General features: G+C 43.3%; 2 protein-coding genes across 7 annotated transcripts in view; one reads left to right on the top strand and one right to left on the bottom strand.

Moving 5' to 3' along the window:
• Positions 1-18,717, top strand: part of LOC111258940 (uncharacterized) — a 140,768-nt gene that overhangs the window by 84,540 nt on the left and 37,511 nt on the right. The window contains exon 6 of the mRNA XM_086967658.1: positions 65-249. The gene's annotated coding sequence lies outside the window, so the exon portion shown is untranslated. The remainder of the gene's footprint in view (positions 1-64; positions 250-18,717) is intronic.
• Positions 9,907-16,051, bottom strand: LOC111258939 (uncharacterized). Of its 6 annotated transcripts, none has more exons than XR_002679300.2 (5): positions 15,292-15,473; positions 14,599-14,732; positions 14,015-14,350; positions 13,443-13,674; positions 9,907-10,086 (listed from the first exon to the last, which is right to left on the bottom strand). XR_002679300.2 is itself a non-coding variant. In XM_022830533.2 (4 exons), the coding sequence occupies exons 1-4, from the start codon at positions 15,356-15,358 to the stop codon at positions 10,067-10,069; spliced, it is 513 nt and encodes a 170-aa protein (XP_022686268.1). In that variant the 5' UTR covers positions 15,359-15,473; the 3' UTR covers positions 9,907-10,066. The 6 variants fall into 6 exon arrangements, 3 of the variants coding, with proteins under 3 accessions (XP_022686268.1, XP_022686269.1, XP_022686267.1); XR_015310374.1 differs by having other exon boundaries at positions 14,059-14,350; XR_002679301.2 differs by lacking the exons at positions 13,443-13,674; positions 15,292-15,473 and adding an exon at positions 15,924-16,051.

Below are 18,717 nucleotides of genomic sequence, written 5' to 3'. Positions count from 1 at the left end.
GATACGGGACTTCCATTGGAAAACCGTTTCTCTTTCTTCTCTCGTTCTCTCTTATTTTTTCAAGGTCGTTACTGATACTGATAAAAGAGGAAGTGTTGGGCAGGTTCATCATCATCAGCGACAGACGGAAAAAAACGGAGCAACGGCCGCAGGGACGAGGTGGAGACACATTGACATAGTCTGTAAGAGCAGGCACAGAAGCCGTGTACTGATGAGGATCATCAGCAGCAGTAGCAGGAACAACAGCAGGTAAATCAGTAATAATAGCAATGTTGGGACCTGCTTAACGATCAAAAAGCAATGTAGTGCAGCCTCGAGGACCGCGCAGTCCCGAATTTGCAATGTCAACTGGCCCGTATGGATGGGGACTCGAGATAGTTCTGCGAATACCAATCGCTAGGAACAATAGGTTTTTTTAAGGTTAAGGTCCAATCTATGAGCCACAAAGCCTCGCCTAAAACTTTTTTCGAGAGAAGACGAATTAGGAATGACATGCTTCGATTCCAATCGCTGATAATTTCAACTAGCTGTTTGTGCCGGCTCTGCTGTTGGCATGCTATAGGTCTACTAGTCTATTAAAAAACATACTTCAGTAGTTACATACGCTAAGCTAAGCACATTCAATGATAGAACAGGATTACGATACTCCTGATAATTGTACTTGCCTCTGTTATGCTGAACGCTGAGCTTATGATACGGGCTCGGATAGACAAGTGTGACTTAATTGAAATTAAGTTCCGAAGTCGACTGTACGTGTCCGGTGGGAAATATGCGTATCGTGGGGGGTAGTATGGGGGTCATAATTTGTAGCTTGGATTGTGCGCGGAGAATGTGTTAGAGTTAGCATAAAAAACTTTTTGATTGGACATTTGGAATTCCCGCACTCTGAGAACTATATGGCAGTAAAAGCTAAGTTGAATCGCCGTATAAATGTATTAGGCATAAGCCATTTTCAAGCATGCCGCCTGTATAACAGCTTTTTCTGATAGAATAGTTGCCAGTAAAATATGAAAAAATAGAAGAAGCAGAATTTTCTCATTTAGAATTAGCGAAAATTTTGCTTACTTGGTCCACTGGTTTGCTTGTACCAAATACGTACTCTATATCTATGGGAGCGCTATGAATACCGCGTAGCTTATGGACTGCATAATTTATAAGATTTACGCACGCTAAAAAGGAGCAGTATAATTATTTTGAAATTACGTTACCCGCTTGCTGAGTGGGCATTTACTCACGCGAAGATAACTCCCGCTAAGTCAGCTTAGTTACGCTAGTACTTCATCAGCACGAAATCAAATTACTCAGTTGTCTTTGAATAGTACATTATGTCTGTGTGTCTGAAGACCACATAGTATGTGTTTTTTTTTAGATTGAATGTTCTGATTTTGTTGATTAGAAATCAATATGATATGCCTTAATCCTCGTCTATAGTGGGGTTTCGGCCAACATTCCATTTTTTCTAAGCCTCATGCTCTGTCTACACAATCGTTTTAGCATGTGGCATCATATCGTGCATGTTACACCGCAACTTGATTCGTGGCAGAATGCAGCGATATCTAAGTAATGGGTAACAGGTAACAATTATCACAAGATACCGTCTTAACCGCTGGCGTGGCATTGGTTTTAAAGCTTAAACCAGGGTTGAAAAAATAGGGTTAAATAATGTACTTGCGCGTTTGTCCAGCTTTCACCGGATGGATTCGACTTTTTGCTACAAAATTACGTGCATATAAGGAAAGTCATAATTACTTTAAGGTGTCTAATAGTATTACGGTTACCATGCCAGCTTACCTTTGGCGTGACGTAAAACTATCAGAACACCGCAGAGGATATTCCGTTGATGTTGCTTATGAGATGATAACGATACGCTTCTAACATTTATATTTTGGATGTTGCCGCCAGGAGGCCCAAGTCTAGAGAACAAATCTAGCTGATGTCTTTCCTAGATCTAATCATACATAAGGTAAATGTACTGCACATTGAACCTATCCAGGACCAGATAGCTAAATGCGTAAGGTCCCGATCGGACATTACCATGTTAGACATCGTTTCTCGTTAAATACCCTATTTTTGACTTTTTTTAATCAAATCGAACTTTAACTTGTGTTTCTTCATTTTCTTTAAATGATAAAAACGTACATTTCTCAAAATTTTTTTCATACAAACAAAGAAACGATTAACAGTCCGAAGGCTGCATCACTAGAATAAGCTTATTGTTTACGAGAAATCGATCACAAGCTAAACTGTTACTGTAAACAAACTCTTATTCGTCGTCTCCGTTTGTACCAGTCGTGAGGTGTTGTGTCCTCTCGAAGTACAGGACAAAGTGCACAAGAGACCAATATGATAATACAGAGTACTTTGAAAACGAACATGATGGTTGGTATGAACTGGAGTGATGATTGTTATCATGATAATGCTGGTGCTGATGGCCTCAGATGGGTAAGTAATGATGATGTTGTTCTGTGCTGGGGTGGGGAGTAGAAACAATGGGTTTCGAGAAACGCAAGCGCTATCGTGCGGACCTAGAAGCGGTATTCTCGACTATCGTAGCTGCTACCAACGAATATCAATTGCTTTGGGAGAGGCGGCTTGTCGTTGCCGGCCGATGAGCAATGTACAGTTACAAGGTACGAGGTTGTGGTGATACGCCCGTGTTTGGTAATCTTTCATTTCGGATGGTCCCACGAGTGAACGAGTCGCCACCGCTGCTGCTACTGCTCCCTGTTAGTGGTTTATCTCTTAACTACCTTGCGATTGTTGGCAGCCAACCCTAGCAGCTGTATTCAGCTTCCGCGATCTCAACAGTGATTATGCTGCCAGTGAACCCCCTAACGTCTAACTCCCACATCTCCAATCCTCGTCAGGCCCTATGATTGAGACGAAGTGACGAGCGCCGTTTCAAAGAATGGGTGTTGTCGAGTTTCTGGTGCGAGCGTTAAGTCCAATGTCATTCCGCGTCAGACCTGTCGAAGCACTTGCAGCAAGTCGCAGTTACTATTTCTGTCGTCCAAGCCAAGAGACTAGGCTTCATCCCCTCTTTTACCTTGACTCCTTTTACCTCTCCACCGCGAGTCGCGCATCCCGCAACATCACAAGCAGCGAAACTGACTCGCGTTCAAACTACAAGATGAGTAAGTGTCTGTTTTGCCATAGCACAAACACAGTCAAATATATGCGTACCTTCTCATCTCATTCGCTTGCCTATTCCTAGGAAACCCTTTGCCCCGCGAGCGTTCGACAAGGCGCCAAGCCGCAAATACGTTTTCATGTGCGTGTTTACTGGCCTTCGTTCCCTAAAAGACTCTCCAATTCTAGCTACTTCCGTAAAATAGCAGGACAGCATCGCACATTCATAATTGTTCTCTATGTGATGGGTTCTAGTAGAAAAGGCAGTCATCGGGCCAGTCAACGAGATGAGGTATCTGTGCGAACGGCAAAACGAAGCGGGAGTAGCAGGAACAGATTACAGGGCGAACGACGATGACTTGTCGTCATTGGGGTCTACGTAGCCGCTAACGTTGCCTTCGAGTCAGGGATCATCTGGCCGACAGCATCTCGAAACCGCGCAGCAGCACAACAAGCTCGACAATGGACCGCGACGTAGCGCTATGCCGTCTCGAAGGGAGTAGTACCCCAGAGGGTTGGTGGTGGTGGCGCTCTACCGTAGCTAGTAGATCTCGCGTTGGTTCCTATTTATTACTCCCGAAAGAACCAGCGTCGTCGCCACCGTTGGAATAAGTGGGAATGAATAGGACTCTCATCGTGGAAACGGTATTTTGGCCGCACACCTGCAACAGGGGGGCGGAGGGGGCGAAGTGCTGTTTTAAGCGTTCTGGCAAAAGGCACTATGGTTCTCTGGTTTAACGTGACGGTTGCACGACGCCGTTGCCCGTCCATCACGTTCAGTTGCATTCATGCTGCTCGTTATCGCGCGATATCGACGAAATCGTATAGTTGTCCTTGTTGTTGTTGTCGTAGTGTCATTCTGTTATTGTCGTTGCTGCTGCCGCTATTTTAGCAAACTCATTAGCGCTAAAGACGGCCGCGGTAGCTGGAGCAATGTTCACGGTCGAAGCGACTGGGGAACCGCATTAGCACGTCAATGAGCCAACCCTTTATAGCAGTAATGCGGATAAACGGGGGTACAGAAAGCGCACTCATAGAATCGGAGCAAGCGAAGGGGCGAGCTTTAAAGGCACGAAATGATGGGCAGAACAAAGAAGGAACGAAAAGGACCGTTATCATATATATATCCCGAGCGAACTGCGACACCAATCTATTGAGACGGGTGCGGGCGATATCAGGGCTTAACTACCACTAACAGCCGTTCCTGCGACTTTTTCAAAGGTGGCGGCCTAAATGTGATTTATGGAAAGAATTGAGAATGTGACAAGGATTGATATTGAATAAAGGAAGAATAATTAGATTAGCCCAAGAACGATTGCGACGAATATTAGAAAGCTGATATTGGTTAGCGACACCCGGAAGTCACTGTTAACTGACTATGAAGAAAATTAACTACGGCAACTACAGTTACGCATGTTTCTAACAAATATTAGTTACGCTAACCTGTGAAGCTTTATGCTATTTATACGAAGCCTGTGAAGCATGATCAAAGATAGATGTTCGGCGTGTAAATAATGATAAGATGGAAAGTAATAGAAACAAGAAGTAGCTTGCCGCCTGGAGTACAGACGGCTGATTCATATCACGCTCAGCCTATAGGACAAACATAAGTACTCCTTTTATTTAGTCATACTTGTTCTTCTGGTATATGCCGTTGCTTGGATTTGAACCAACGACTTCTAGCTTTCAACAAATTTGATAACTGTACATTTTAGGGGGGCTGAAAAACCGGAGTTACAACCATGACATATCAGGCTCGATCCAAATGGCCGTTCCAAAGTATTTATAAGTTTAATACCATCTTATACAATTGCAGTTCACCGGTATGGACATCCTCATACTACAGACTAATCTGAGTAATTACTCAGCATTGTGCTTTCAATGCGAATTGTCTAAAGCATATTAAAACATAAAGCGTATTCCATGATAGCCTATGACTACCTGTCTTCGAAATTATTATTATCAATCGCCATTTTGCAAAGATATCGACTCTGTTTTTTTTTGCAATGAAAAGATCGAAATACAAGAATAGACAGCAAATTTATAATTGGAATAAGCATAAAATAGGACGAATAAATAGGTATTATACGCTTTCTTTAGCTGCTAGGCGCCATTGCTGAACTGTAAAAAATAAATGAACCCCTTAATCTTTGGCTCCTTCTTGTTCTAGCAAAAGATAATTAGTATTATTAAAATTATAATTAGATTAGATCGCATTCGACAACAACCGCTAACTCACAGAAAGAACCTAGGTGTAACACCTGCCTCACCCACAGATATTTAATAACCCCTAAATGTCTAGCTGTTTGCAAGCTCATAGGAGGAACTTCGGAGTCTATCCGATACGCAGATTTAATATACAAGTAAACAAATCATTCATAGAAACAGTAACTGTCTACATGGTTGTAGCCTTCTAAGTTCGCCTTGAACTCGTCCGTATGGTCACTCGTCAGGAGCGCCACAGCAGCGCTTCAAAAATCCGTCTTCGTAGTCCAAGCAGTCTTCGTCTTAGCCTTGTTTGTGACAAAAAAGGTAAAAACCGGAACAGTCAACGGAAAGCTAATGGCGAGCGAGTTGGTTACTCAACTAGATAAAGGAATTTACTCTGGGGTATGATAGAGTAATATTCAAACCAAAAAAAGGCTTGCTTTTGCTCTCCTGGCCTGTAGAGCAGGGACCTCGATCAATCAAATGGCTGTGAAAGATTACTAAGATAGGTGGACAGCGAGAGAACGCGAAAAACCCTTAGCGTCTATGTAGAGCGAATGCGTTCGCTCCTCTTCATAGGGCCGGATAGGACTAGGCTAGCCGTACCAGCTTGTTCATTCATCTATCCGTTCCGCCAGGCAATGGTGGTGGAGGCGACGATCACAGGGGCTATGCAAAGACGTTGCAGATGGCTACAACGTAGTTGCATTGGCTCGGGTGATTGCTGATGCTGCCGGCTGCTCGCCGCCAGCTGCGAAAGTCCTCTCAAAGAGCGCCGCATTTAGGACCGCGGTCTTTTCCTGACGACACTCGCTCTTCGAGTCACCCGTCTGGCCCACTCAGGCTCAACCCGGCCGTTTGGTTTTTGCTCAGCTCGGCCTGGTCGGATTTTCTGCCCTAGATGGTAATTAAATTTCCACCTCAGTTGATCGACTCATTAGTTGGTGCCATCCATTCCCGCGCTGGCTCCAGCGACGCGGGGCGTTCAGCCGGCAGAGGCCTCAGCAGGCCACACTCCACCGCTGGCATGATGCTAAGGGAGTTCCATCCAGACTGACACTCCCAACGCCGAGCAAACAGACACTCACCCGACTCACCCTGACTATCAGCTCGCTAGGGAGCAATTTTTTCCCATCCGATCATTCCTTGAGCACTTTCTTCCCTATTTTACAGCGATAACGACAACGACGATTCCTAAGCGAAGGTAAGAGACAGTGACGACGAAGGGATCCTTCTGCCGGGCTTGACGAACTTCATGCTCGCTCCGCTCAGACTTCTCTTCCAAAAGCGAAAGAAGGACAAGAACGCGGTCGTAGGAGACCAATGAGCGCACAATTTTTAGTTGAGGACTGCTGATGTTTTCGTTGTCTCGGATCGAGAATCTGTTACTCAATTTGTTGATTCTATCACCGGTGCTCCTTTGAAAATATAGCCAATGACGGGAGCAAACGTGACGCCTAGTGGCTCGGTTTTTTGCATAAGTGACCTTGTTGAATCTGTGCTCATGTTAATCGTAACAAAGAGAATGCAGCAAAGTGCTTATTATGGCGCATCAATCTACTAAACACGCACGCAAAGATTGAAATTAATTCTTCAGAACAATCAATAGCTAACAAAAGGTACGAATGGTGGCTGTAACTGAACGAACAAGCAAAATGAGAAGGTGTAGCCAAGGTTTGAACAGGTGGGAAACTAAATACGTTCATTGAGCATCGACGTCCCACACCAACAGAGACCTTTCTGCTATGTTCCGGCCAGCGAAGGCTATATGTGACTACCGTCGCTGTCAAATACCTTATCCTTCTCACAATATTCTATCGGCTACTGAATTTAACGTGGTCATGAACCTAACTGATAAAGACGTCTTCAAAAACACACTGATTCTATGAATGGTTTGTCTTTGTCATAAAAAGTGATGTGCAGTTCCCGGTTTGCCCCTGTAAATGAACGCGGCGCCTCATTTTAGATACGAAGTAGATTCAAAGTAGATCTCAGATGCGAAGTACTCATTACTCTGCTAAATCTACTGGATCTAGGGTTATGTAAACAAAACAAGCTTCAATGCGTAACTAATTAACTCATTTCAAAAAGCAAATAGAAAAGAAAGCAAGCTATCAATGGCAGAAACATCACTCTTTCTATTGGGCCAGCGAAAATGAGCCTCATGTCCGCAACAATGTACATTGTTTGCAGGACAAAAGTGCAGGAACACGTCGAGGAGATCAACAAAAAAATAAATAATAGGTCTAAATATGGCAAGAGCGATTTGGGTATTTGTTCAGTAAATGCTTTTGCACCACTTACCAAAAGCTGATGTCATACACGCATTAGTAAAGATCAAAAGCCTGAGCGAATGTGGCAACCCCGTAGAAAGAAAGGGCCTTTCAATGAAATGTAAATTTGAAAATTAAAACCTGTTTAATTTGAAAAGCACAACATGATAATATTATGAAGCGAAAATTGACAAAAAAAAAAGAACTACTATATAGTGTTGGCATTCAAACGATTACCGCAATATATATGCACTGTTCTGTGTATTTGACCAAACAAGAAAAACAACAATTAAGTACCGCGTCCGCAACCGAAATTACGTATGCCACCAGACGGCTGGCCTGCAGCGTGAGAAAATGTATATTTACATCCGAATTTGCACCTGTCGCACCTCACATGTCCGGGGTAAGTCGGTGGACAACCAAACATATTACCGCAAGTCCTAGATTATATCTCCTAATTCAACACAGTTCAGAGATAGCCTTCTGTTTGCTAAATTCAGGGTACCATGTCCAACGCTATAGAGACGAAAATAATAACCATAGCATCCGGTAGCCAATCGCACAGATACAGTAACATCGACTAGTAATTCCAAAGGAAATATATTAACAGAATGCAATTATCTTTATCCTCAGGAAATGAGTCTTTACGACGCAGTCCAGCCGACTGAAGTCTAGGTATCGGCAGAGGCTATAGGTACATAAGGTTAGCGTACGTTTTGATATTGGCCAGTGGCCGTTAGTAACAATGAAACGCCATTAGCTATTTCAAATCACAAAATCGCAAAAGGATGTTCACAGTCAGCGTCATGGAGTACTGATGGGATTGATCAGGCAATCAGACTTCAGTCCCATGACGTATAATAACAAGCAAAATTTTATCAGCTACACTTGAAGTTACTGAGTCCACGTTAAGGCCATTTTATGGCTATCTGTTATTATTGTCCTTTGTCAATAGTAGTCTGGTTAGTTTCAGTATTTGCAGAATTTATTTTGATCAACCTTTGTACCGCAGTTTCATTTAAACTTCGGCTCAGTGGACTGTGTAATTTATTCAACGGCAGGAGATGTCCGCGAAGTGCCCCTGCCTGCGCAGGCTCGCAGTTGCTTTGCCCCACTCCACTCATTTGATCAGTGAGTCATTCTATTCCTGAAGGTCGCACACCTGTCCCTTACATCGATGAAGCTGCTAGGACCGATCTACTGTGGATTTCGTCGAAATCATAAAAGCACCAGCGGCCATGAGAATTACCACGAGTAAAACGCCGCTTCAAATATTTACAGATAAACGGCGACATCAAAATCATCTTGGCTTTTCAGGTACACAATGCAACTCAGTGATCGACAGAAGTCAGCGCTGGGGCGTTTACCATCTTCTGCCTGCTGAAAGCGACTTGGACAGAAGCTAGACACCGAAAGCAGTTACTGTTGGCGCCAGGGTGGTTCAAAAATCGTCAAGTATACGTACGCGAATGGATCTGTACATGTAGCGTGGCGGTGTGTTTGTCGAACGGGTCTGCTAACAATAGCTTCATCGAAATGTCCAACCATTGGAATAGTTTGGCATGGTATTGGAACGGCGAAGCGAAACTTCAGAGTGGGGGGTGACGAGCGAGTTTTGATGTCAGAGCGCAAAAGTCCGGACGTGGTGTAGTTCAAACTGCTAACCGATTCCGTGTCCGAGTGGATGGAAAGATCAGGCTTATACCATGTTACGTCTAGTAAATTGCAGGTAAGGCGATAGCATTAAAGAAAAATCAAAACGTTCCATGAGCGTTTCTAATTAAAGTCAACTATCTAGGACTGTGAAGTGAAATTGTTGAGTGGAACACTAGATAACATCTAATAAAAAAATCATTTACTATTATACGTGCACCTCAGTTTTCCTAGGTTATTTTGAGGAGTCACAGATTAATTTCACACCCGACACAACACGAAAATACCATTAAAACCGTCGATTTATATATGTCAATTCCTAAGGGATCGCTTGGAAGCTATACGAGATTTGCAACGGTTATTAACGTCAATATGGTATGTTAATGGAAAAAAGGCATTTTTTTCTTAAAACTATATTTGTTTTGTTTCTCATGCCTGACATGCTTCCATATACGAGGACATTGAATATAGGCGACCTACTGATCAGGGAATCATGGTGCATTACAACGTTATAAACGTAATTTCTACATAATGTTTGTTTGGCCAATAGCAGCATGCACAAGGCCGTGTCTTGCCTTACGTGCTAGGCACCATTAGGCACATAAAGCTACATATATAAGCAAATTAATAAGGAAATCAACACTTCAAATCTATATGAATTTTAATGAGTAGACAGCTTCTGTTGGAATTGAGCTCGACCAATGATATAGCGGTACCCACGAGCTAACTAGCGCATATCTGTACCCGTCAGTATCGCAGGGAATCGTTGTCAGCTCAAAGCCTACCACTGAGGATTCCATCGTTCACTGAAGTCGAAAATTACCTGCAAGCAAAAAGAGCAAGCAAAAATTGTGAAGTTCGAGCTTTCTTTGCTCTAGTAACATCGTATTTGTTTTACCTGTGTTATTAACAGGTATATGCAATTAGAGTATAGAAACTTGTACATCACGACAAAGCATTATATCGAACTATTTATTATTATTTGTACCTAACGTTTTTTGTTATTATCGGTACTTTGACTTGAGCAATATAAACAGAGGCCAAAGTGTGACCTGCAAATAACTACTACTACTACTACATGATCCTACCAAATGACAATGAAATAACGTGCGAAATCTTAGGCGGAAGAATGTACTTAAATTAGTTACAGCAATGCCCTCAGTTATTATAAAGGTAAACACTTATAATGTGACCCGGGGCTTTAAATAATGTCATTTAGTGTAGCTAGTAAATATGTAAGGAAACAACGAACTCGATGATCTCAATAGCGAGCTTTCTTTTAACTTATAAAACACTCGTTTATTTTAAGTAATCAAAATTTCAACGTTAAAACAGTATCACTATGACAGTTAAGTGGTGATGAGCAATGAAACAACAATTAATAAATTATCTGTTTTAACATATATATATATAACAAGGGGCATATTGTTACGTGTTACAAATAAACTATATGGCGTATACCGTAGCAGATTTATTTGGTAACACTTTGGCCAGAAGAGAGCAACCCACAGGTTAATTCTATTGTCGCCTGTAATAATCTGTTCTGTTTCGCTATGCTTGCTATGAGCAGTCTAATATGAGAATATAAATAGCCCCAGCCGAGACACGAGGAAGTCCAAAAATATTGTTGGCCAATGCAGTCCACTACGGAATAGCTGATGCAACAAAGTTCAAATTTGTCCATCCCGTATCTTCCCCCATCTTCCCGAGCGTCATCGCGCTCAACCCGCTAGTTTTTGATGATAGCGCTTCATTTATCCTTGAAGGCTCGCCCGCAATTTCCTCTCGCCTTCACGACCCCCTCGATGACTGTTTCTGAGCCTGCGCTGAGTCCACTCTTGTTATATCTGTTGACTCGTGCCTATAGTTTCGTTGGATGCGGATGTGGAGCGCCGGCCGTGGTCAGTAGAAACTCCTGTGTATGTCAAGGCACAAATTATCGCTACCATTTGTAACACTCGCGTGCCGAAAGGGACCTGACAATACGACCATTGGTAAAACTACAGCAACAGCAGCGGCTCGCACGGCTGTCGAAATTCAGCCAGCTCGCAACGAAAACTTACCAACATTGCAGAAAGGAGGACTGGTAAAGAACAATAAATAGAGTAGGGTTTTGCGCAACTGACTAGTAATACAATGGTTCGTGTCAACAGAAAGGCACTGATTCGACATATGACGCTAGGGCAGCCATCGAAGGATATACGCGAATCAGGTAGGTGGGCGTCAGTCCACATAGAGATATTTGAACCGACAATGGATGGCATTGCATGGTGGGGGATTGGGGTCGCGGAAGAACGGACAAGCGAGGGGCTTTAGTTGGCTTGTCGCCCGTTGCGAACTGGTTAGAAGATCATGAGAACCCACGTAGAGGATACCCGCAGAGCAAAAACACGGGTTCGAACATATATGTTCCCTAATATATATAGGTAGTGGCGTTCATGCAACCTCATATCGTTAATTAGAATTAATTATGCCTAACCGCTATTGAAATGACTAAACTAACACAACATATAAAAACAAATCGCCCGCTCCAGTTAAATAAGTGAGGTCGTGGTGCACAAGTTCCGCCACGGTAATTGTCCTTCTATTAATAGAAGCCAAATAAAAACCTGCGGCCAGCTACCAATACATTTTTTACGATCGTACAGAAACTCAGAAACATCTCCAGCTTATGCTACATCAGAATGTTACCGCTTGCCATCTAACGAGCTCAATGCAAATAAATTGTATGACTGGGCGCCATGCTAAACATTTTTTTCTTTAATATAAGCAATAAAACTTGGCATCGTAGGAAAGGGGCCATCCCACTGTGCCTCCATCTTCGATGGCATTATCTTTAGAAGCCTACACGTGGTCAGGAACACCGGTCAGAGTCCCCTATAGACGTCAAATTCGGTGTCGTTCGCGTACCTCTAGAGATCATGGGTGTGCATACTGAACAATGTTGCCAGCCGACATATGGCACACGAGATAACCAGCTATGGAAGAGTAAAGCTGACTGCCTGGGTCACTGGATGTCTGATTGAGCGACGATGTAATTTGCCGCCCGGTTGTCGTTTAGCTACAAATTTCTTGCCTCTGTGTGTTTGCCGCCATAGCTAGTTCAGCCACTTCTCGTTTTCTTTCTCTTTCTAGATAGCCATTGACTTGCTCAACCTGGTTTTCTCATTCGTATATTTATCTACTCGGAAAAATTATATTCCTTATTCTCGTCGAACAACTGTCACGCTAGCTGAGGTGTGGGGCAGTGGGTGTTTTGGGCAGTTTGGTGTTCGTAACAAACGAATAACCGCACGCGAGGACTAGGGCGATGCCCAATATTAGCGACTGGTCGTAATGGTAGTCGGATAAGTGCCGCAGTCGGAGAAGTTCAGCTTAACACTGCCCTTGTGAGTCGTGATAGTTGTTACAGGGGCTTCGTAGAAGTGACTGGCGGCTGTTTCAAAATGTGGTCAAATTAATGGTGAACAAAAAACGTTTTCTTTTGAGAAGGCTTGCACTGCGCTGCCTCTCTTCTTACTGAGGTTGATTCAAAGATGATTGGCGATGCTTGTTGTTGAAAACAGAAGCGGCGGCGGCGGCGGCGGCAGAATATAAAAATACTGTGGCCTGTTGGCGCTGTTTTGTCTGTCTGGTCGGTGCTGTCACGATTTGCTATTGGGTCAATCACTTACGACCTGTCTGTTGGGCAGCAATGACGACATGCGCCCACACACACATGAACCCAGGTAGGGTAAGCCAAATGACTGATGTGAAATTAGTCGTTCTCCGGCTGTTAGGGCTTGGCTTCAAAAAATATATAAGGTTCCGCTTATATTCAACTGCGTCAGCCATGTTATCCTAATCATCTATTGCGATTGGCCCGTTGACAGCGACGAGATGATCAAAATAACACAATTTCTGTAAATCATTTTGCGGCATCTACCGAACAAATGACACTAATGTTATTACAATTTGTGTCGACCCGTTTGGTGCTTGTCACGGGCAAACGCAACACGACCCAGGGGTTTAAAACCCAATCGGGTGCTATGTCGCTGTATTAACTTATTCTCTTTCTTTTCCACACGAAGTAAAGCAGACCCTGAAACATCTGTTAGCCGTATTCCTCCCTCCTATATAACGAATTGGAAGTAATGCATGATAGAGGAAGGCCAAACATGTGATCAATATTCAACTTACTTTAGCTTATCTATGTCTATGATGTCGTGATGACCCAAATTAGGTTTTAATTTGGTCGCAGGAGCTGATCTAGTGGACGAAACAACTTAGAAAAGAGTGCGTTAAATGGAAACCCCTTGAATACGTTGGGATTTCATTTGTACAGTTTGTGTAAACGCCGATGTTGGCACTGTACATTAGGCGGGCGAAGACGGGGTATAACGAAACTTTTTCCGAGGGCTCGGTACGATAACTGGGAATACAATAAGATGATAATGCAGGGTTGCCGAGATACGCTGTTATATCAGCAATTTTGCGATGATCAAAATTTTCTTAACTATTATAGATCCACAATTCATCTTAGATGACTGCTAAACATCGGCAAACAAAATGGCGTAGATCAAAATAAACGACATACATATGCATATATATATATATATATTGAATGCCTCCATGTGTTTTGATATATAATAAGTGGGTTTTACAACGAAAAATTTGTTTTCAGCCTTTGCTGCAGATGTGCGGAATATAGAGCTAGATATTCTATTACTACTATTATTGCTATGATGGACAAAAAAACGAAAATAAATTACTAGGAATAACACAATCGGCTCCAAAGTATAGTAGCTATGACTACTTCGTTCATAACAGATGTCCGGGGCCGGGCCAAAATTATCCATCGCTGACGAATTTATATAGCCACTGTTCTGGGGTGAAACCTGAAAGCTGACGCTATCGGAGTGTCTTGCGCTAGCAGAGAGTGGCACCCTAGAAACGAGCTGACCTTGAGTGATGGCCTGTGATGTTTGGAAAACAGATAAGCGTCCTTGTCCGTTGGCACTCGGTTTTGCTGAACGAATAATTGGCGAAGTTATAGGTCGTTGATTCGGCTTGAAGGGCGACGATGGCAGGTGACTTTTTTTCATTTGCTGCTTAGAAAAACACACAGATCGGCTTAATATACGATGCAACAGATAGGCAACTAGCTTACTACGCCGGCCGGCGCGAATCAGAGCCAGCTTCAAATCATCAAATACAATATAGTGCAACGATGCAATGTTTGTTATGATTTCGGATAGTTTCGGAAGGAGGGGCCCCAACAGAACTACCGATATTGTGTAGTGTTTATATAGGTGACAAAAACATAGATAACGAAGCGGAAGCTTGTTATGTTTACCGGGCTGTGGTAAATAGCAGACGTTATAGTTTGCTGGGTGTTGATCCGCTGACGAGACCGGACGGACAAGCTACGAACGCCTGCCGGCGACAACGTGTACTGCAGGCGATTTATGATGAAGACGGTAGACCGGCCTAATATAGATTTACGTTTATTTTTTTTACAACTTTTATTCAAAGAAACTCTAAGGTGGCTGCAGCTGCTGCTGCTGCTGTCCTTGGCTGACAGTAAAGGTGCATTTGTATTGTGGAAGGAGGATTGACGGATCAACTTCAGGGGCTATGCACAAGTTCATTAGGGAGATAACACCAAACATAATTGACTAGGCTTCGGAGCCTCGAAGGCCGCGGGGTTTGTTTTAATAAAACAGGAAAAACATTACGGAAAACCTTAACATTGGCAAATTAAGAACGCCGACCACAAATTGTTTAACGTGACGAAGTGTTACGAAAAGGGTTGATTTGGAACTCTGTTCAAGCGTTTTCAGTTACCACCCCCAAAACTCGAGTTTCTTTAGTCCTGACATTGGGCCTAGGCAAAGAGTTCTGCACAGACAACTATTTTTAACATAGAAGCTTCACTAAAGAAAAAAAAAACAAAAAAAAGCTCGAAATATGTTAAGATGCACCATTTTTAATTGACCTATTCGACGGTGTAGTTCGTTGTCCGCGCATACAGATATTAAATACATACATGATGTCGTTTCGCTACTAGGGCTTGTTCTTTCGAAATAAGGCGAACCGCCCCACGGACGTGCCATAGTTAGCTAAATTTTTAGATAAGGAACTTTCCATTCTACGAGCTTGCTCCAGTAGATTACCATCTGATCGAAACTTCGTTCATCAGCTGAAATGCTGTGGATCTGAAACCCCTCTCTAGAGCTAACACAGATTAATGAGAAAATACAAAGTCAACACAACGTAGTATTTTTCTAGGGTAGCCATTCTTCATGGCGTGTCATGTTATGGCAACGGACAGAGGAGAACTGACACTTTTGATATATCGCAGTGCAACCACGATGCAGTCAACTGACGGGACGGGCTCGAAAACAAAGCGAGCATTACCTATTGCAATTATCGCATGCTCTTGGTCAGTTAGTTTCTATTTGGTGAAGGAATAAAAACGGTAATGGCCTATTAATACCCCTGCCAACATGTAAGACCTACTGCTAGGGCGAAATTAATGTGGATAGTTAAGAGCAGGGCTCTATGAAAACAACGCATTTCAGCTAGCGCGGTTCATATGAGGTCCGCTGTTCACAGTTCGATCGTGAGATGGACGATATATGACAGAATACTGCATTCAGATTGAAATAAGCTACTTACTGCGCACCCTGCCTATAGTATCGCTCTAGCGGATGTACAAACTGCGTTTTTTGGGCGTATAACCATTCCAATTAATTTAACATTTAGCTCGTGCAAAATTTCGTTTCGCAAAATTCGCTTCGTTTTAGCTATGTTTTTATAAAAACGATTAAAAAAAAAACAGGGTTAGATATTTACCTAGCACTTTGGATAGCATCCAGTGGCGCGGGGAAATAGCTGCTCTCTTCAATAAAAATGTGTCAAAAAATGCCGCGCCTACATTTTGTATACTAAACATAAGTTTTCGTTTTGCATTTTACTATGTGGCTTCTTCTATTCGTTGGCATACCATAAATGCTACCTTCTATCGTCTGGGCCTATTTTTTTAGTCCAAAAGATCTATCGTTTGGGCTTTAGGCAAAGAAGGCACGAGGAGGAAGAAGTGGGCATCGAAGAATCGGGAGAAAAAGAAGGCTGAAGGCGTCGGCTGTTCTATGATTATCGGCTTCGTAGATTATTCGAGTCGAAAACTAACTCAGCGATACGAACATACGGTTGCTCGGCCCAATGGTCAGAGACGTCTAGCTCAAACGCTTGCCTGATTGGCTGGCTGATTGTACTTCGGTTTGTTCTGGGCTGTGAAGTGCAGCGGGAAACGCCATCATTTCTGCGTCGAATTTGCGAGTAATAATGATACCAAACTTACGTAAAAGCCAAAAAGCTCTGTTGCGCATCAATATGTAATTGCCGTTCGCACGCACAGCATTGTGCTGCTCACTGTAACATGGAATGGAAACGGGGGAAGGTTTGCTGAAGTTCCGCCTGCAACGAGAAAGGTTTGGCTGGGTAAATTAATTAGTTGGTTGGTTTTTTCATGCGTTGGTTCGCTAGCTCGTTCGTTGCGTCGTCCCGACGAGAACTACGTCAAGGAGCAGAAGAGCCCCACTGCCTATGTTGCCGTCGTCGTCGCTGCTGCTGCCGCCGCTGCTATTGCTTTATGTTTTCCCGAAATCAGTGCTGCTTCTGTTTGCGGACGCAGGGCACTTCCATAGCGGGTCGCGACTGCGGACATCTGCCGGATGCTGGTGTAAGCCAGCTAAGTCGTGGGGTGGTGTTGCCGTTGATGATGGTAAAAGTGCACTTCCTAGCAGCTTTCTGGCGTCGACCGCAGCATTCGCAACAGTAACAGCTATCTTCAAAGCTCTAGTCTAAAAGTTTCAAAAGCAGTGATACAAATGTAAAGTAGGCGAAGTAACTGAACTTATTTCTTGTTCGTATTCGGTCGTACCGTTAAGCGGCGCTCCGAGTGACGACGACGACGACTTTGAGCGTACAAGCTCTGTGCTTAACAGACCTTCGATGTTCTAGACACTAAGGGTCAACACCCGTCAACAGGCCATACTGCTCGTGTACCACGAGTGTTGTCAACGCGGGCAGCGACGTTCCAAAAAAGTAACAGCCAGTTGTAGATAAGTATCCTATTAATGTTTTTTACTACCTCATACAACACGTAACTGTATATAGAACAAAACCCCTAGAAGCTTTTGTGCAGCGTCTGTCGCTCTTCATCATGTGTCCTAGTTATGCTATTTGATTGATCGCGCGTAAATGACTTTTTCGGTAGGTTTCCAGCAGTAAAGGGAAAGCCGTCAGACGGGGCGGATTCACTGTGTATGTATACCTAGCTTTAAATTTTCAGTATTTAAATTATAATGTTTGAAAGAGGTTGGACATATTGGCATGGGTTTCTCTTATATTTACAATTAAAGGGATAACCGTATTACTAGCTTACTAATGATCAGAAAGGATGAAAACAAGATTATTGGTAGAACTAAATCTACAATAGCAACAATAACTATACATATAGGATACATACTATATAAGATACATAGTAACTATAGGGAATGTACATACAAACTCAAACGGATTAAATGATTTGTCATGTCAAGCGATAAACGTATCGCATATATGTGATTATTTCAGTTAGGATTGTGGCCTCTACGGCAAGGGGAAATAAAGTTGCTTATAATTCCCTCCCTTTTCATTCTCATTTGGCTTAGACTGAGAATAATTTTTTGCTTTGTCTTGTACTGGAATCAAGTTTGCGACGCTAGCAAACCGTTTGTTCAGCGCTTTCCGAACAGCGCCTGTTGGGTCATGGGCTTCAGCAAGCGGATAGTCAGTTGTACTGCTATAGGCTCATCGCGGATGTGCCGTAATTGTTGGCTGCAAACGGCTGCAAAAGGTGAAAGGTAGCATTATCTCATCATAAAATTGTATGCCCGCCCGCCAGTTTCTTGACGGAACCGCGTTACACTGGGACGGTAGAATCGGCCTATCGTCATCGTATCTGTAGCGGGTAGTGGTACAGCCGCCATTAAAACAAGCCAACGGCGGCAGTTCCTAGTTAGAACGATGCGTAGGGCTAATGGAACTAGATGGTAATTCGTTCTATCTGCGCGCCACCGTTGTCCATAAGAAGCGGCAACGCGAAGTGGTTAAGGACGCTGGAAGCCTATTTCTCCTGGTCGAAACCGAGGCACCCGGGCATCTACGATGGCTCCCTTTTCGCCGCTATATTCTGACGTGACTCGGATACCCATCTGAATGGTCATGCTCATCTGCTTCGGAGGGGCTCAACGGCGACCAGCAGAATTTCACATCGCGTCAGTTAACCTGGGTGGCTTCTACTCCTTCCTCATTTTTTCTGCGGGTGAGTATCTGTACGGAGTTTTCGCCGGTTAAAGTTCTTTCGCTCATTTTCCGTACCTATAACCTCATTGTTGGGTACTGTAGCAAGTATTTGCAAGTTCGT

Source organism: Varroa jacobsoni, unplaced genomic scaffold (assembly GCF_002532875.2).
Source record: "Varroa jacobsoni isolate VJ856 unplaced genomic scaffold, vjacob_1.0 scaffold_277, whole genome shotgun sequence".
Taxonomy (NCBI): Eukaryota; Metazoa; Arthropoda; class Arachnida; order Mesostigmata; family Varroidae; genus Varroa; species Varroa jacobsoni.
Note: the sequence above shows the minus strand (reverse complement) of the source record. Positions and strands in the feature narration are given on the sequence as shown.